The 16,357-nt window shown below is 42.0% G+C and overlaps 1 protein-coding gene across 2 annotated transcripts; it reads right to left on the bottom strand.

Moving 5' to 3' along the window:
• Nucleotides 1-390: 390 nt before the first annotated feature.
• On the bottom strand, nt 391-16,108 carry ero1b (endoplasmic reticulum oxidoreductase 1 beta). Of its 2 annotated transcripts, none has more exons than XM_071503159.1 (16): nt 15,617-16,108; nt 12,356-12,475; nt 10,489-10,572; nt 10,021-10,062; nt 8,400-8,482; nt 7,064-7,137; nt 6,653-6,773; nt 6,050-6,096; nt 5,409-5,420; nt 5,283-5,309; nt 4,135-4,227; nt 3,273-3,519; nt 2,937-3,006; nt 2,443-2,529; nt 2,145-2,278; nt 391-1,506 (listed from the first exon to the last, which is right to left on the bottom strand). In XM_071503159.1, the coding sequence occupies exons 1-16, from the start codon at nt 15,779-15,781 to the stop codon at nt 1,446-1,448; spliced, it is 1,467 nt and encodes a 488-aa protein (XP_071359260.1). In that variant the 5' UTR covers nt 15,782-16,108; the 3' UTR covers nt 391-1,445. The 2 variants fall into 2 exon arrangements, with proteins under 2 accessions (XP_071359260.1, XP_071359261.1); XM_071503160.1 differs by lacking the exon at nt 15,617-16,108 and adding an exon at nt 14,771-14,968.
• Nucleotides 16,109-16,357: the final 249 nt, after the last annotated feature.

The following is a 16,357-nucleotide window of genomic DNA, read 5'->3' as shown; positions in this document are numbered from 1 at the left end:
CGCTGAACAACAAAACTTAAAGCGGGAAATAAAACACTGAAGCAATAACTCATCTCAACTTAATAATAATATCTAATTTTCCTCTTTAAATAAATCAGTTTAATCTGTCTTGATTAAAGTTGTGCTTTAAGACAACATGGCTGAAGCAAAAACAACGCTGGAATAAACTAGGCAGCACTTTTTACAAAATACACATCTGCAACCAGGCAACCAGGCAGGCAGGCAGCCAGGCAGACAGACAGACAGACAGACAGACAGACAGACAGACAGACAGACAGACAGACAGACAGACAGACAGACAGAAATATGTCCCATTCAGTCAAACAGAAACAGAATTATTTGTTAATTATCGCAGATGAGCAAAAATCTGCTACTGGTATCAAGTTTATGGTTATTTAACTATGGAATCAAGTCATAGTCGTTATTTTATAGCTGCAACTGTTGATGATCTACACACACACACACACACACACACACACACACCCTACCATGTTCCAGCTCTCCACACTGTGTTTCATTCCTCCTTCAGTTTCTGTCTGAAAACGTGACGCTGCTCGTTGCATCTGATTTTATCTAACACAACTGTCACCATCAGCTGCAGCTAAACTTCACTGCTTTGCGGCTTGTGACAATTCCTCACACACACACACACACAAAATGAGCTGACATAAATTAGGCCTCGTATCATAAACACGAGCAGATTGGTCCAGATCTTCTGCCTACGAGCAACAAACTTCTCTGGAAACAACAGGAGACGCTGAGAGAAGAGGAAGAGGAGGAGGAGGAAGAAAGAGTAAAAACGGGACAGGCAGCAGAGTCCTGACGGTTCAGACGATCGAGTCCATCCTCAGGACAAAGTCCACGTCCTGACAAAAGAGCCGTGAAGGTCTGAGTCAGGTTCACATGTCAGATCCAACAGGATGTGATGTCAGCAGAGGGCAGGGTCAGCAAAGGACGAATGGTTAAAGTTTTCCCCAAAACCTTTAAATCAGACTCAGTCACTTCCTGTTGAACGCAGTTCAAGCTGCGTCCAGGCTTCATGAGTCCGGTCAACAAGGCTTTGCTCTGTTACATCACTTCCTCCCAAACGTCCAATCATTTCCTTCACAACCTCACCGCTGCTCCCCCACGTCAACTTCTTAATATCAGAGCAGATCAAACTGAAGGAGGTCGGAGTTTGTAACAGACCGGCAGAGAGAAAACCCGTCAAGTGACGAAGGCAAAAGGAGGCAGAAGAGTTAACATTCATAACGAGGAGGAAGAGGAAGAGGAAGAAAATCAGATTTATGGGATAAAAATGGGAGAAGTGGGTGTTGTTAATTTCACCGCTGATCCTGATGTCCATAAAAAAGGCCGTCTCCCTGGCGAGGACAAGACTATTGCAGTTCTCTGTGGGTAGGCGCCGCCCACCGGCCAGGTGAGACCAGGTGAGGCGTCCCCTGCTGTTACCTGTTCTCCTTCAACAGCAGGCGGAAGGTGTGGAGCTGGTGTATACTGGTGGACAACCTGAGAGAGACGGAGACAAATGACACCGAACATTAAAACGCTGTGTGAGTGACGACGCAGATATCCCAGTTCTGACACGCCCAACCCCCCCTCTTCAGACAGGCCTTTATTTTGAATGTCCCGTTTCCCAGGTGATAGAAACTCAGTACGTCCTGCACGTTCACCTGTCACCCTGATAAATTCAGTTTATAATCTTTGCCTCTTGTCTGTACAACGTTAAGCTACGATGCAGCACTTCCTAACTTTTCACATTAAAAGTCTTGCAGCCTTCCCTTAAGAGATGGGGCTTTTAATGTGAAAAACATTGGATGTGTTGAGAGTATTATTGACTGTGACTGAACATCACTGATGTTTGATTAAAGTATGAAAACTTCATTTATACATTTTTCCTCTGACTTCTGCACTTTACAAACTTGAGGTTCATCCTCAGGGACACCAACCTCTGAACCACGACACGGTAATCCATCTGGAGGACGATGAAACATGTGACCTCAAAGTTTCACAAGGGGAAAAGTCAGAGAATCAACGTGTTGAGAATTCATCCTCTCAGGATCATGAATGTCTTATTAGTCTGTCTTGAGACATTTCAATCTGGACCAAAGTGGTAGACCGACTGACCGACCGACACGACAGCGTACCTGGCGAAGCCGTTCATCAACGCCACGATCTCCTGCCGGGTGAGCTGGAAGCCTTTAGACGGGCTGTGTTCAGGAAGGTTCTTGATCTCTTTCTCAGAGAAGAGGATCTTCAGAGCCGTGCCCAGACCCTGAGTCTGCAGACGACATAATAAACAGTCAATATAAACCAATGTGACCAAACCAGGTTAATTAACATTTAATAAAAAATATAATGCGAAACATCAAACCAATGCAGCAGAGTCTCTGTGAGACTAAACACAGCTGAGCGAAAACTCTGCAGAGTCGTGAAGGGACTCACCTGAAGTTTTCCCCACAGTCGACACTTGCTGCAGCCGACACAGTCCATGATCCTGGAGATGTTTTTGAAATGGAGGCGGAATTCCTCCTGAGGGATGAACGAGAGGAGACGGACATGTTCACAGCTTCTGTTTGTCATTTAATCCATCAGTAATGATCTTTAATGAATGTTCTAAAGGTGATGAAGTACGGACACATTGCTGGTTAATAAAGAGTCGGAACCAGTGTAACCAGTTATACACAAAGCTTCATGGTCTGGAGTTGCTGCTGTGACGCTGCTAGTTTCCCCACTGCAGGACTAGTTAAGGATGATCTGATCTGATCTTATTTGTCCTTCTGACACTGAAACAATTTGACTCCTGATCAAATTAATCCACCAGTTTCTGGCTCCTCTGCTTCACTGCTCACTGAGATTAAAACACACAGGAAGTGACTCTTCTCTCCTGTAACACGACACGTTGGGTGCTGCGTCACTGTCAAAGCTGCTGCTGTCACCTTCAGTGTCTTGGCCTCCAGCTTGTGTCCGGCGAACATGGACTTCTCATCAAAGTGCATCGGGAACGCTCTGGAAGACAAAATCAGCTGTTAGTCTAACTTTATTCAGAGTTGATAGGACTTCCTGTTGTGATAAGGAAACCGCCAGCACGTTTTATAGTTGTTAAAAAACTTGAGATATTTCAGTCTGGAGTGGAATCTATCAAAGTGCTGGACTGACAGACCTGGACCCTGCAGTCCACCAGGACCATCTGAGTCCAGCACCTGATCCAAACAGAGTATCAGGGTTGTGGAGGATCTGAGGTCCTGGTGTTGGTCTGTAACTGTCGTTCTTACTTGATCTCATTGAAGACCTGCAGCAGCAGGTCCTTGGTGGCTCCGTCCTCCTGAGTGTTGCCAGTGTACAGGTTCACGAAGGCCCGTTCGAAGTACGGTGCCACCTTGTAGAGCGCCCGCAGCTCGATCAGATACAGGAAGTAGAGGTTCTTCAGGCGCCGCGTGCCCTCGCCCTTCGTCTCAGCCGTGTCGAAGCGTTGGCGAAACTCCTGGATGTTTGGGCCCCACACTGATCGGCCCCAGCCCTCTGAGGAATCAAACACAGGCAACATTTTACGACATTTAATCTTCTTTTATTTCTTCTTGTCTAATGGTTTCAGACGTATCATTTATGTTTGTTTTAATTGTGTTTTCGTGGTTGTGTCTTCAGCTGTGGCTCAAACTTTGTGCTTCCACCTGAAATTAAATGTGCTATTTATATAAAATTTGGTTGTTTTAGGGATTTAGTCGATTTTCAGCTGAAACTGTCCCAAATTACTGCTGAATAATATAATTTCATATAAAATATCCAAGTTTGTTTCTGCATGAATAAATTTGCTGGATTTTGTTTTTAGGTGTAAAGATGTTGCACGTTTCTTTAATGTTGCCTGGTTATTATTTCTCTTTTCTCCGTTTTTATTCTTTCATTTATATCTGTTCATTTACTTTCATGCTCATTTTTATGGGTTGAGCCCAAGTTTCCAAACATTAAATTGCTATTTCCTGTTAAATAGAAATAAATACTATTATGTGTAATTATCACATAATAATAATATAAATCAATATACCCTGGTATGGTCTAGGTTTGGCATTAAAACTTTTAGTGCTGCTCAGTTTAGCTTGTTAGCATAAAGTGGGTTAGGATTCATAGTCCAGGTCGTACCGTCCAGCAGGTATTCTGCACACAGGTGGATGTTGATGCTGCTGTGGAGGCCGGAGATGAGTCGGTAAAAAACCCTCTTCTCCAAACACAGACCTGGAGAGACAGACAAGAGTGAGCAGTGAAACATGTTTTATCGATGGTGGGTCCAGGTTGGCCGGGGCTTGGGGCGTGGCTGAGGGCGGTGACTGCTTTGTTGTGACATCACAAAGTTCCAGAAGTCCTGACGGCTGGTTTTAAGGCTCAGTTTCTGAATATAGGCTGTGTGCATTTCTTTGATACTTTCACAGTATTAATATAGAACCTAGACCTGCTTTATAACCACAAACACATAGACATCTACCTTTAGACTGGATAGAGCTTTAAACCAGCAGCACAGAGATTTCAGTGAAGCCTGTAACTATAATAATCACCACAACTATCAACCATTGTACATATTTAGTGTGAATTTTGTTTTGTAATTTATGCTTTGACTGATCCTGATGATAATTTAATTACTTGTGAACATTGTTGTTGCATATTTGAGATTTGTGAATGTGCGTTAATTAATGTTTAATGTTATTTAAAATAAAGAATCGTCACTTCTCTCAGTGCGTTCTGATTTATCTGACGATGAATTTGCTCTGTGCAGACATCGCACCGGATGATTGACAACTCTTTGTACCCACTGAACTCTGCAGCCGTCTGTCTGCACAAACACTTCACACACAGAGGAAGCAGAGAGGAGATAAGAGGCCGGCTCTGTCAGCTCAGCTTCACAGGATGAGGCCGCTGACAACGACAGGAAGTGTGGCTGATGTTTCCAGCAGACGATTCACAGCCACCAGGAATAAAGATGAAGACGAGTCTGGTTGTGTCTAAATGTGCAGACGCATGAAGCTAATGACAGTGACGCTGGTTTTCCTCAGGTTCAGACAATAAAGTTGTGTCTAAGTGGGAGACAGGTAAATCTCCACACAGTATATCTGTTTGTGTCTCTTGTGTTTAAAGAAAAAAACCTTCTTTTATTTCAACTCATGAAAATGGGAGGAAGGACAAAAGTGTTGCATCTATATTTCTGTTCAGTATATTAAAAAAAATCATCTCTCAAGTGAAGGAAACGTCACAGAATAACTTTAGTGAAAAACATGAGCAGAAAGATAAAAACTTACCTTCAAGCCACTTGTAGAAACCTTCACCTGCAACGTGAGCAACATCAGAGGATCAGAGGAGAAACTTTAGCTTTTCTTTGAAATACTAAAAATAAATTCATGTGAAGTCAGTGAAGATTTACTCACCATCGTCATCTCCTGAAAAGAGAGAGACAGAGAGACACAGAGAGAGAGAGAGAGAAAGAGAGAGAGAAAACAGAGCTCTGTTAGATCTGTGCTATTAATACTCTAACTCTCTCTCACTCACTCACTCACACACACACACACACACACACTCTTCATGATGGAAACACACGAATCAACATAAACATGAAAAGATGTGAAGTTTCTGTTTCTGTTTCTCTGCAAAAATTAATAAAAACGACAAATCCTAATGATTGTTGAATTAATTAAAACACAAAAATCTTAATTAGAACAGAAGGATGAGGGTCGATTTTCAGATGTGGGTATAAACAGGTTTTATATAGATATAAACCTGGAGCAGGTGCATGTGACTAAACGATGACACTGATGATCAACACAACTGTAGTTAGAATAAAAACGTTATCAGCGAACTCATTTTTATTAGTTTGTGTTGTTTTTAACGAACAGACTAACACATCAGTCCAGGTTTTAATGTTCAGTGTGTTGACTCAGCTGTGTGATCACACTCATTTAACCCTGGAGCTGATGAAACTCCTGCAGCTGAGCCTGTGAGTCTGCGTCTGCGTCTGCATCCTCACACATTCTCACGACACAAACCGTAAACCGAGCTGTTGTTGACTCACCTCTGCTGGGAGCCAGAGGGTTCAGAGGTCGGTACACTGATCTGGGCCTGTCCACACAAAAACACGTTTACAATCAGACTTCCAGCAGCTTTAAATCTGAACATTTCTCATTTATCCACTGAACTCAGCTGCCTGTTGTTTGTCTGAGCAGAAAAGACTCAGTTCATCAACATGTTTCTTTCTTCCTGCGTTGACCTCAAAATCCAGATCAAAGGTCACTGTGGGGAGTCTTGTTCTTGCAAAGTAAATGTAGTTGCAGATGCATCGTCTCGTCCCATGAGCTGAATTCTCCTGTATCTAATGTTTATCTTGCTTCAGGGTGTGGCTGCCTGCAGACCACACATCACTGATCAACCAGCTGCATTCTTCATTTAGCTTTCTTTAATTCATTTATTTCAACTTCAAACAGTCCTGTGTGGTCTCCACATTTTGTCCTTCAAGATTGACAATCAAGGAAATATTGTTTCCTCAGACTTATCTATCTTTAAAAATCAGTGTAATACAATAAAAAGTAAATAAATTTAAATATATTATGTGAAATTCTAAAAACAGGATTTTTTATGTTTTATGTTTTCATGTTCTGTGTGTGTGTGTCAGTCTCACTTGAAGCAGTTTTCCTCGTAGATGCTGTTCCAGACTCTCCAGGCTGAAGGACCCTTATAACCAGTGAATCGCTCTGGATTCAGCAGCAGGTCCACGTACTCAGCATCTGGAGAGGTTTCATCTAAAACACACACACACACACACACACACACACACACACACACACACACACACACACACACACACACACACACAGAGTTAGACTTTAATGGTCAGTGGCTCTAACTGTGGTTCTTCCTGATGGCGGCGGTACAGAAAGGTCATGAGGTCATTAGATTTTGACCTTTCTGTGCACAGGAGGGAAACTTGTTGTGATGGTTTGATTTAAAGGTCATCAGGGTTCATCCTGTGGGGAGCAGGAACAACCACAGGGGAGAATGTGAAGTTTACAGAGACAGAATCAGTCCTCACCATCCAGCTCACAGAAGTGGTCCTGAGCATCGTCGTGTCTCGCCCAGTCAGCGAACGCCTCTTTACTCTGGTTACTGAAACAGGAAGGAAGATGCTTTACACACAGTAAAGAACACAGCCACCAAGAAATCAACTGTTATGAGTTGGAATAAATAATAAATAATTTCATATCAAAATCACAATTTGAAAAAGTTTTTAAAAGTCACAACTTTAATTTACAAGAACTCAGCTGCTTCATGAAAAGTGTCTTGAAAAGCTGCAGGAGGTCTGAGCTTTTGAACTTTAAGAATTAAATTTGAGTTGTGATGATCTTTTTTTAAGGTTTAATCACACATCTGGGCTTTTATTGTGACAGTCACAGTGAGGAGAGACAGGGAAGTCAGGAAGAGAAGAGGGGATGACTCGGACTCGGACCGCTGCATCAATGACTGAGCGTTCAACGTAAAAACACACTCTACCACTAATTTACACTTTGGTGCAAGAGGAGAAATAAAAGTTGAACTTCCACACAAAAACTGACACTAGAGAAAACTAGTGGTTGTATCCCTCCGCCACTCAGACTAGTTTCAGGTTACATCCTGTTTATCCAGAGTCAGATCAACTATGAACCATTTGTGTGAAATTTTGTCATAATTGAAGATGTTCTGTTGAGGTGTTGGTGAGAAACTGTGTCCACGAGAACGACCAGAGAACATTACACCTCCGGCTCCGACTGTCGAGGAATAAAAACTTGTGTGATGAAACAAATAACGTCTGGTTTCCTCTCACAGCTCTGATGAGATACTCAGTCACTGTAGTCACCAGATATTTCTCACTCTGCTGCATCTTTGCTCCTGGACAAGAGTCTTTTTCAAAAAGACAGAAAAACCACATTAAAGGACAGATTTCACCCTTTAACCCTCTGTGGAGAAAATCTGTATTTTTAATACTGTTTCATCTTTAGTGAAACTGATAACAGAAGGACAATCCTATCTCATGGGAGATAAAGACAGAGACAGAAGAGGAATGAGAGGTGTTGAGGACACCGTGTGTCAGGTGCAGCGGTGACAAAAACAAAGACACAACTGAAGAGTCTAAAGAGAGTCGAGAAGCCTTTTCATAACACAACTGTTGGATAATCTTTGTTTTCATCAGTACAAACTTGTGTGTGGTTTATATTTTCCTTCCTCTGATGACACATGTTCCACCACAGAGCTGCAGTGAAAGTCGCTCTGCTGGGAAACTTCCAGCAGCTGCTGGTAAATGTTTGACCTGCTCTCTGTCAGCGGTCGGAGCTGCTTTGCATTTTGAAAATGAGCTGTGGCGGCTGGAAGAGTCAAAGTGTCTGTGGGCTCACCTCAGGGTGCTGTTGATGGCGCCCAGCTCTTGGGCCTGCTCGCACTCGGTCATGTCCGATATCGTATTCGCTGCCTGGGAGTACTGGAGACAGAGAGGGGGGGGGGCTGTTAGTATGACATGCTGATAATAATCCTCTGATCTCTGTAGAGCAGTGAAGTGTGAGGAGCTGCTGGTCCCCGGTGTATTGTTAAGTTTTATTATATGATGATTAAAAGAGAAGCTGAGAAACGCTTCCTCACGTCATGATTCACCTGTCGGGCTCCAGGTGTAAACTGAGACTTTCCTCACACGATGCTGAGGTGGCGCATGTCCACGTTTCCTTTAATCCCTCACACTGACTCTAAGAGGAACTGCTGACTGTCAGTGAAGCAGGTTCGACCTTGACTGAGACGAGTGCAGATGTTCAAACACGTCTGGTTCATTACAAGACAAACATCAGGCTGCGAGCCAAGAGCTGGCAAACGCTCAGTCCTCAGGCTCGACATGGAAACTATCAGAGGAGATAAGCTGAGTGGTCCAACAGTTTACAGTGTGTGTGTGTGTGTGTGTGTGTGTGTGTGTGTGTGTGTGTACTTTGGAGAATCAGCTGATGAGACAGAAAGTGCTGGAACAAATGCAGCTGGTCCTTAACTCCACTAAAGGAACCTGACGTCCTGAGACGACCAGGTACAAACATCAGTCTGAGGCTGCGTTCAGAGCCGACAGCTTCTCACACGTTAAAGTCTAGTGATGTTTTAAGCTTTATTTAAAACACTGAACGACAAACACACATTCCTTCACCACCACGAACACACACTGTTTATTTAGACTCAGTCCCACACACCGTCCTGCTGCTCCAAATACTCACTAAGGCACAAAATGTGGATCAGTCCGCCACTGAAAATAGTCCCCAACAACTGCACTATTTCCTCGTGTTTGAATTACATTTGATAAAAACTACTCTCTGCCTGTTTTAGGAAGTGACTGGAACAGGAGGGAGGTGAGAAAGTGTTGAGGGACGGACAAACACACTGTTGGTTTGGATCTGAACATGAGATTTGTTGACAGTAAGAAAAATATGGAGCAACAGCAGAATTGTGTCGTATTTAAGGAAACCAGAGACAGACTGAGGCAGCACCCTGATGACGGTGCGCTGCAGCAGAGCTGAGTGACGCGTTTCAATTCTGAAATAAGAGAACTGATGATATTTCTCAAAATATGACACTGAAAAAATATATTTTTGATGTTGTGGCTGATCAGTGTATTGTAATAACAATATAATCAAGAAACAACACTCAGCCATAATGACACTGTGATAAATACAACAATAAAAGCTAAAACCTTGTGATAATCAGTTCAGTATTATTGATTGAGATGATCACTGATCAGCTGGTTAATGTTGTGGTCAATCACACTCTGTTAGCATTAAATAACTGCCGGGAAATTTACAGTAGGTCTCTGATGTCTTCAAGAAAATGACACCAGGCAGGAACCACAGACCAGTTTCCACTGGTGTTTGACCACTGCTACACGTTTGCATCATCACCTGTGCTTCTACATAAGAGGAAAAAAACATCTTAAAGCCCTAATAAATATTTTATTAGGGCTGACTTTATTTAATATGAACTTTCCGGTCTCACCTTGTTGTAGTTCCCAGACTTGATGCCGACAGGGATCTTACTCTGTAGAACATGACAAAGATCAACAAACAAACAAACAAACAATAAGAAATAACTTTAGCTAAACAGCAAAATGCATGAGCCCTAAATCCTCCATCTGAACCATCGACCATCAGTGACTAAAAACTGACACAGTTAAACTGCTGGTAAGTAAAATTACAGTTAATAAATATCGTATTTATGAAAAACATACAGTCCAAATGTCTACTTAACATGTCCTGTCATTCTCTTTATTTTCATAATTCTGGAAAAAATCATCACATTCTTCTCAGTTGAAATGTGCTCAACACAGAAAGATCAACATTAACACTATTATCACTTCTGCCTAATTTGTCATGTAAAGCTTCTTTGAGTATCTGAAAAAGTGCTCTGTGAATAAAATGTATAGTTATTAACATGAAATAGGTGTGAGTGTGGTTGACCTCTGACCTCAGGACAGGGCTCCACATGACAGTCTTTGATGGAGCAATGTCCGTCATCAGGCCAGAAAGGACACGGTCGCTTCAAGTTCACCTGGAGGAAAGAAGTGATGTTAGTTTACTGATCAAATACACGAGTTTAGATTTAAATCCTGTTTCATTTAAAGTCAGGTTCAACTAAACCATCTTCTCCACCACATTATCAATAAAATTATTATCATGACCTTTATTGAGCAAGTTCGATTCCATGACAACTGGACTCAGTTTTTTTCCAGTGAAACTAAGAATTTATCGTTTATTTAACTAAAATGAACGTTTATTTAATGTTTACTAAACGTTAACTTCATGTTTACTGTTTATTTATTTTTAACTGAATGTTTACTGAATGTTTATTTAACGTTTACTGAACGTGTACTTTGTGGGCGTGGCTACAATTTGTTAAAGGGACGACTGAAAAGTTGAGTGTAAACTTTGTGAAGAGCAGTTTGTGTATCAGCTCAACAAACAACACGGTCCAACATAAAAACATGTTTAACACTGAAGCTTTAAGTGTGAACACATTTCAATATGTTGTGCTGCAAATACAACATTTCATGTTTATTTATAAGTCATTTAGAATAACAAGGCTACCAGGCAGAGTGCAGTATATACTGGTCTGACAAATCACTCACCAGGTATTTTAGACCAAACTGCAGCACCAACAGATGCTGACTTTCATTATTGGAGCATTTAACTAAACTTTTTTTAAAATTTCCAGCTGGTTGATAAACTGTTTCTGGCTTCACCCACATATTAAATGTCAGTCCAGTGTTTTATCAAAGCAGAAAAACAATGAAGCTTTAAACGTCTCCATAGGCTCTAACGGTGGTTTAACTGCTGAGAGCAAATAGCTTTGTCTTACTGTGTGTGTTGCATTGAGGTTGTGTATGTCACAATATTTCATAAACCCGTCTCTCATCCTTCCTGTTCTGTAACAGCCTCGTAACCGACTCTGCTGCTCTATTTTACATCCCGTCTGCTTTCTCCTGCAGTCGGACTCATTTCCACAGACACGTGACAGGTTTTTGTTTAAGATTAGCATGAACCTGAATATCAGGGAGTGTCCTTTCCAAAGTGCTGCTCAGACCCACTGTCACCGCAGGAACTACTGTGTCAGGGAGATAAATTGTGCCTGTGACAGCAGAAAATGTAAAGTTGTGTTTCTGAAGGACAGCAGGGAGCTTGACAGCGACTGCTCAGGAACACTGTGTGAACACATCTGTGTTAAAGTAGATGGCTGATTCAAACTGATTCATCCCCGCACATGCAAATGTTGTGTATGGTTGTGTATGGTAGAAACGAGGCGTCCAGGCAGGTACAAGAGGGAAAAACTGAGTTAAAACTGATAGTGTGTGTCTGTGTTCCCTGAATTATGTTTGTATAGAGACTCAGGAGGAAAGCTCTATCTTGGACACAGGTTTCCACCCAGGTAGGTCAGGTGTGTTTTAACCTACAGACTAACAGTCAGGTAGCTTGTAGGCAGCAATATGTGTAAACAAAGCTAAGCCTTGTTGTGTTCCACCTCAGTGGCTCTGCACCAGGAGCTTCTTTCATAGTGGCCTTTTGAAAACTGTGCATATTTTAGCTTGGTTCTCCTCGACTCCCCTGAGCAGCGGACTGAACCGAGCGGCTCATTATGCACCAGAGTCAAACCTGATTAAACTGCTGAACTGAAAATTGTGATGTAAAAATCAGATTTTCCCAGAAATGTAGTGTCATTTCTGATTTTCTCTCCATTTTACTTTCTAACAGACTAGAGGATAAAACATCACATGAGCCACATATACTCATGCCTACAGTGAGCCGTATTGTATCTACAGTGGAGCAGCAGCTCTCACCCTGTAGTATCTGAAGTAGTCTCGCTCTGTCAGCTTCTTGATGCGAGGGTAAACCTTGAAGTTGTTGAAGACGTCGATGCTCTCGACGTCACAGAAGCAGTCGTCCAGGACTCCGGTGAGCTGAGCAGAGAAAACAAAAGGTTTTACTGCATCAAGAAAAGCGTCACGTCCCACATGATGACACTTCTCTCAAATAACAAACTTTACAAACAAGAGACGGTCAATTTATAATTGATTAATAATAACCCAAACTACATTTTTTCAGAATGTGCTGGTGATTGGCTGTTTCTGAAGACGAACATTTTTAGTGTAAATAGACCAAGCTTAATAATGAAACTAAAATTTGTACTGTAATGTGTATTGTAATTTTCTTTCTGTTAAAATGTATTTGATAAAATTAGTATTGAAAAAAGTATCGTTAGGAATTGGTTTTGAAGTCAAGGTACATTTTTGAACAATACCAGGCCCCAATTATAACAGACTATAATGTAAGAGGTATCAGATGTAAGTGTTTATTAATGTATCTGCAACAACTCTAACTCCTCCTCCTCAGCGGAGGCCGCAGTATAAACAGATAATGCATGATAATATAGCAAAACACAGCTGGAATAATACAACAATCTCCTCATAGGAGAAGTTATAAATACTGAACATTAATAAACACTTAAAATGTCCTTATAGTTGCTCATAATTACATTATAGTCTGTTATAATCAGTAATTAAATGTTCTTACGCTGCTAATAAACAATACATAAGTGGACTTAAAATAAAGAGCTGTTGCTGTTCTCCTGGATATAAAACAGTGAAACCAAGGTGAGTGCAAACTGGACTCTAAACCACACCTGTATCATTTTACCTTGAGAGGAAATCATGTTTTATTTACTGCTGTCTGTGTTTCAGCTGCTTTCCCACTGTGCAGCATCAGATTACATGTAAGATTAAATTCGTTAAATCAGTACTGTTTATCATAATACATGTGTTTTTTTAGATTAATAGTTTTACATGTTTTAATCCACTGTGACTGACTGTTTTCTGAGTGATCCAATAAAAATATAGCAGATTTCAGGTAAACAATGAGCCTCCACTTCCACCCGTCCTCCTTTCACAGCAGGAGGTCCAGCACACAGATCATCCACCACCACAGCAGCAGCACTGTTACCTGAACCCACACAGGTGATCCAGAATCCAGACCGCCCTCTGATCTACACACACTGCACCTTTGGGTTCAGCTGCTGGTGTGTGTGTGTTTGACCTGAGGAGCAACTGAATGACCCCAAGGTAAATTTGAGGACATTAAGTTCAGTAAACAGAAGGAGGCATTAAAGGTGGGGCGTCAACACCACCTGCTTGTAGTGAGGAGGCTCTGGATCAAGCAGGTAACCAACCATCACCTGTTCTTTTAGTCCAGTGTCAACATCTGGTGGAACCGGCTCAACAACGGTGACGAGTGTGTGGTCAGCTGCTCGGCTCTGAACACAAACACTGCTCAGACTTTTTTTAGTTCAGACTCTGAGCTCACGTAAATCAGGGCTGCAACTGATTAGGATTTATTTTCCCAAATACCAGATTAATCGTGTGGCCAATTAAATCAATTAAATGTAACAGTAGTAAAAAAAAAAAAAAAAAAAGTTTCCTGCTGCTCTAGTTGACATCTAAAGTCCTTTTTCAGTCCAACCGTCTGACCAAAACCCAAAGATCTTCTGTTTATTGTCTTTGGTCTCTGAGGGTTTGGTTTGTCTGTTTCTCTGGTGTTTGGGTGGTTTGTGGCGCCTGAGCTTTGCAATTTTACGTCTCTTTTGTTTATGTTATTTGCATAAATAGACTTGCAAACAAGTCACAGTACTGGACCACCAGCTCTGAAATGTAAAATCTTTAAAATCGTTTTTTTTTTTTGTAAATGTGTAAATTTTACACAACTGAAAACCAAAGTAGAACAATTACTAAATTATTACTTGGACTAAATTAAACTTTTTCTTAATTTGTGTTTTACCATATGTTTCTATAACTTCCTAATAATGTCAGAGATCCTTTCAAGACAAAAAAGTCGTTTTTTATTATCTGTTGATTATGAAGTTTCCAGTTTTGAGATTTTCTTATTTTACCAAATTGCGTTGTTCTTTTCAGACAACTACCATGAAAATCCTTAGAAAATGACACCACACAACACTGCCCCTTTTTCTGAGTCTTAAATAAGCAATGAGTCAAATGATCAGACCAAGCATATGGAGCCAGCTTTGAGCACCTGAGTTTCTGTGATGAGCTAAAATATGAAAAACAATGACATGACTCTATTCTCTCCTACTTCTTTAAAACCTTTTTTCAGTCAGAACTGTCTCCAGCTGCTCACAGACCTTCAGAAACACCTGGAGAGTCTCACTGTGACACAACACACACGACACAAACCGAGCAGCTGACCTCAGAGTGCAGCAGTCCACCGGGCGCCAGGAAAGGCAGCAGGAGGCACAGTCCTCTCAGCATCCCGCCACCTCTGTTTTAACTCCTGCAGATGAAAACTTCTCCTGGCTGAACCTGGGGTCCATGTGTCTGAGCAGCAGCAGCTCTGTCTGGGGGCTGAGCTGTCATTACAGGACCTCCAGCCCCATGCTCGCCCCAGGCCCCGCCCCCAAACAACCAGCTGTCACACTGAACCCCGCCCCTCCGCCGCCGCCTACAAGCTTGTAGTCCTCTGCAAGCTCTGAGGACGTTATGAGCGTGTGTCGGCTGTGAAGCAAAAGACTACAACTCCCATGGGAGGGCAGGGGTCGGAGCGCTGCCACAGCCAATCAGGGTACAACACGCTTTTCTACTCGGTAATGGAAATAACATCAGCTTGACTCAAATCTGAAACCGTGTCTGATTTCTTCAAACGCACAAGTTTCATTAATCTGTCCTGCTTTTACTGTGAAGCTCCACAATAACGAAAAGAGTGATAAGTGGTTAGAGTCGTGTTTCACCTTCTCACGCAGTTAAACTGGAAATTCTACCTGAAATTTAAATTAATAAAGTCACGTTGTGTTTAAGTTTGATTTGAGTTGAATTGAAGTTTTAATTAAATGCTGAGAAAAAAACCATTTTAAACGGTAATGATGTGAGTTCCGCACAAACACACACCTCGGTGACGTCAAATTAAGATGACAGTAGAAAATGCTAGAAGACTTCCTCAATGAAAACTGTCGCATCGCGCTGCCGCCTCCACAGCTGAACAATAATCACAAAACAGTAGAAGCCGCTGAGACCTCTGCACCAGCGGAGGACACTCACATGGCAGAGGCAGCTCTGGTCCGGGCTGTCCGGGGCTCCGCTCGGCTGCTCGCGGTGCTGCGTCTGCGGCTTCGCGCTGTTGTGATGAAACCAACCCAGGACAAAGTTCCCGAAGAACCAGGCCAGCAGCAGAACAGCGAGCGCCTTTACAGTTACTCTCCACATCCCTCTCTCGCTCCGGTGAGGCAGCAAAAACGGAGAAAGATCCGCGGGGCTTCCGCCTGCTCGGCTCGTCCTACTGCTTGTGTGGCGAGTTGGAAGCTAACGACGGTAGCTTCGGGCTAGCTGAAGTTAGCATCCGCAAGCTAACAGTGGCCGTAAGAATCAGAGCAGGTCGGTAAACTGAGCCGCCCGGGGTTAGAGGACCCTACACGGACATTCAGAGCTCTAACTCCCCTCACTGACACGGGTCCTTGTGTGAAAACGGTGCATGTCTGAAGAAGTTTTTGTCCACCAGCTTCCTCTTCACTGTCAAATTAGCAAAACAAGAAGTTATGTTACTTCCGGCTAAAAACTTTCAAAATAAAATGGCCGGGCTCACAGACTAAGCTAAAAAGAGAATAAAATATTCAATGTATTATAATAATGATGATGCAATAAAGTGTCAAAGTTCCCGAACAAGAACTTGTGTTTTTGACTTATAATTACAAGATTATAATTAATTGACATAATATTTTACATATAATTAGACAAAATGTATCTTATGTATCTATATATATTGTATATTATTATATTGTTTAT

This window comes from Trachinotus anak, unplaced genomic scaffold, assembly GCF_046630095.1.
Source record: "Trachinotus anak isolate AG129_WGS33_773 ecotype Australia unplaced genomic scaffold, CSIRO_AGI_Tana_v1 ptg000019l, whole genome shotgun sequence".
NCBI lineage: Eukaryota > Metazoa > Chordata > Actinopteri > Carangiformes > Carangidae > Trachinotus > Trachinotus anak.
The sequence above is the reverse complement of the archived record's forward strand: the minus strand, read 5'-3'. Positions and strand labels throughout refer to the sequence as shown.

Excerpts from the sequence above, each read along its gene's own strand:
- ero1b (XM_071503159.1), bottom strand. The coding sequence starts at position 15,781 with ATGTGGAGAGTAACTGTAAAGGCGCTCGCTGTTCTGCTGCTGGCCTGG. Across the intron at positions 7,138-8,399 it reads GCCATCAACAGCACCCTGAG|TAACCAGAGTAAAGAGGCGT; the intron begins GTGAGCCCACAG and ends TTCCTGTTTCAG. Across the intron at positions 6,097-6,652 it reads TACGAGGAAAACTGCTTCAA|GCCCAGATCAGTGTACCGAC; the intron begins GTGAGACTGACA and ends TTGTGTGGACAG.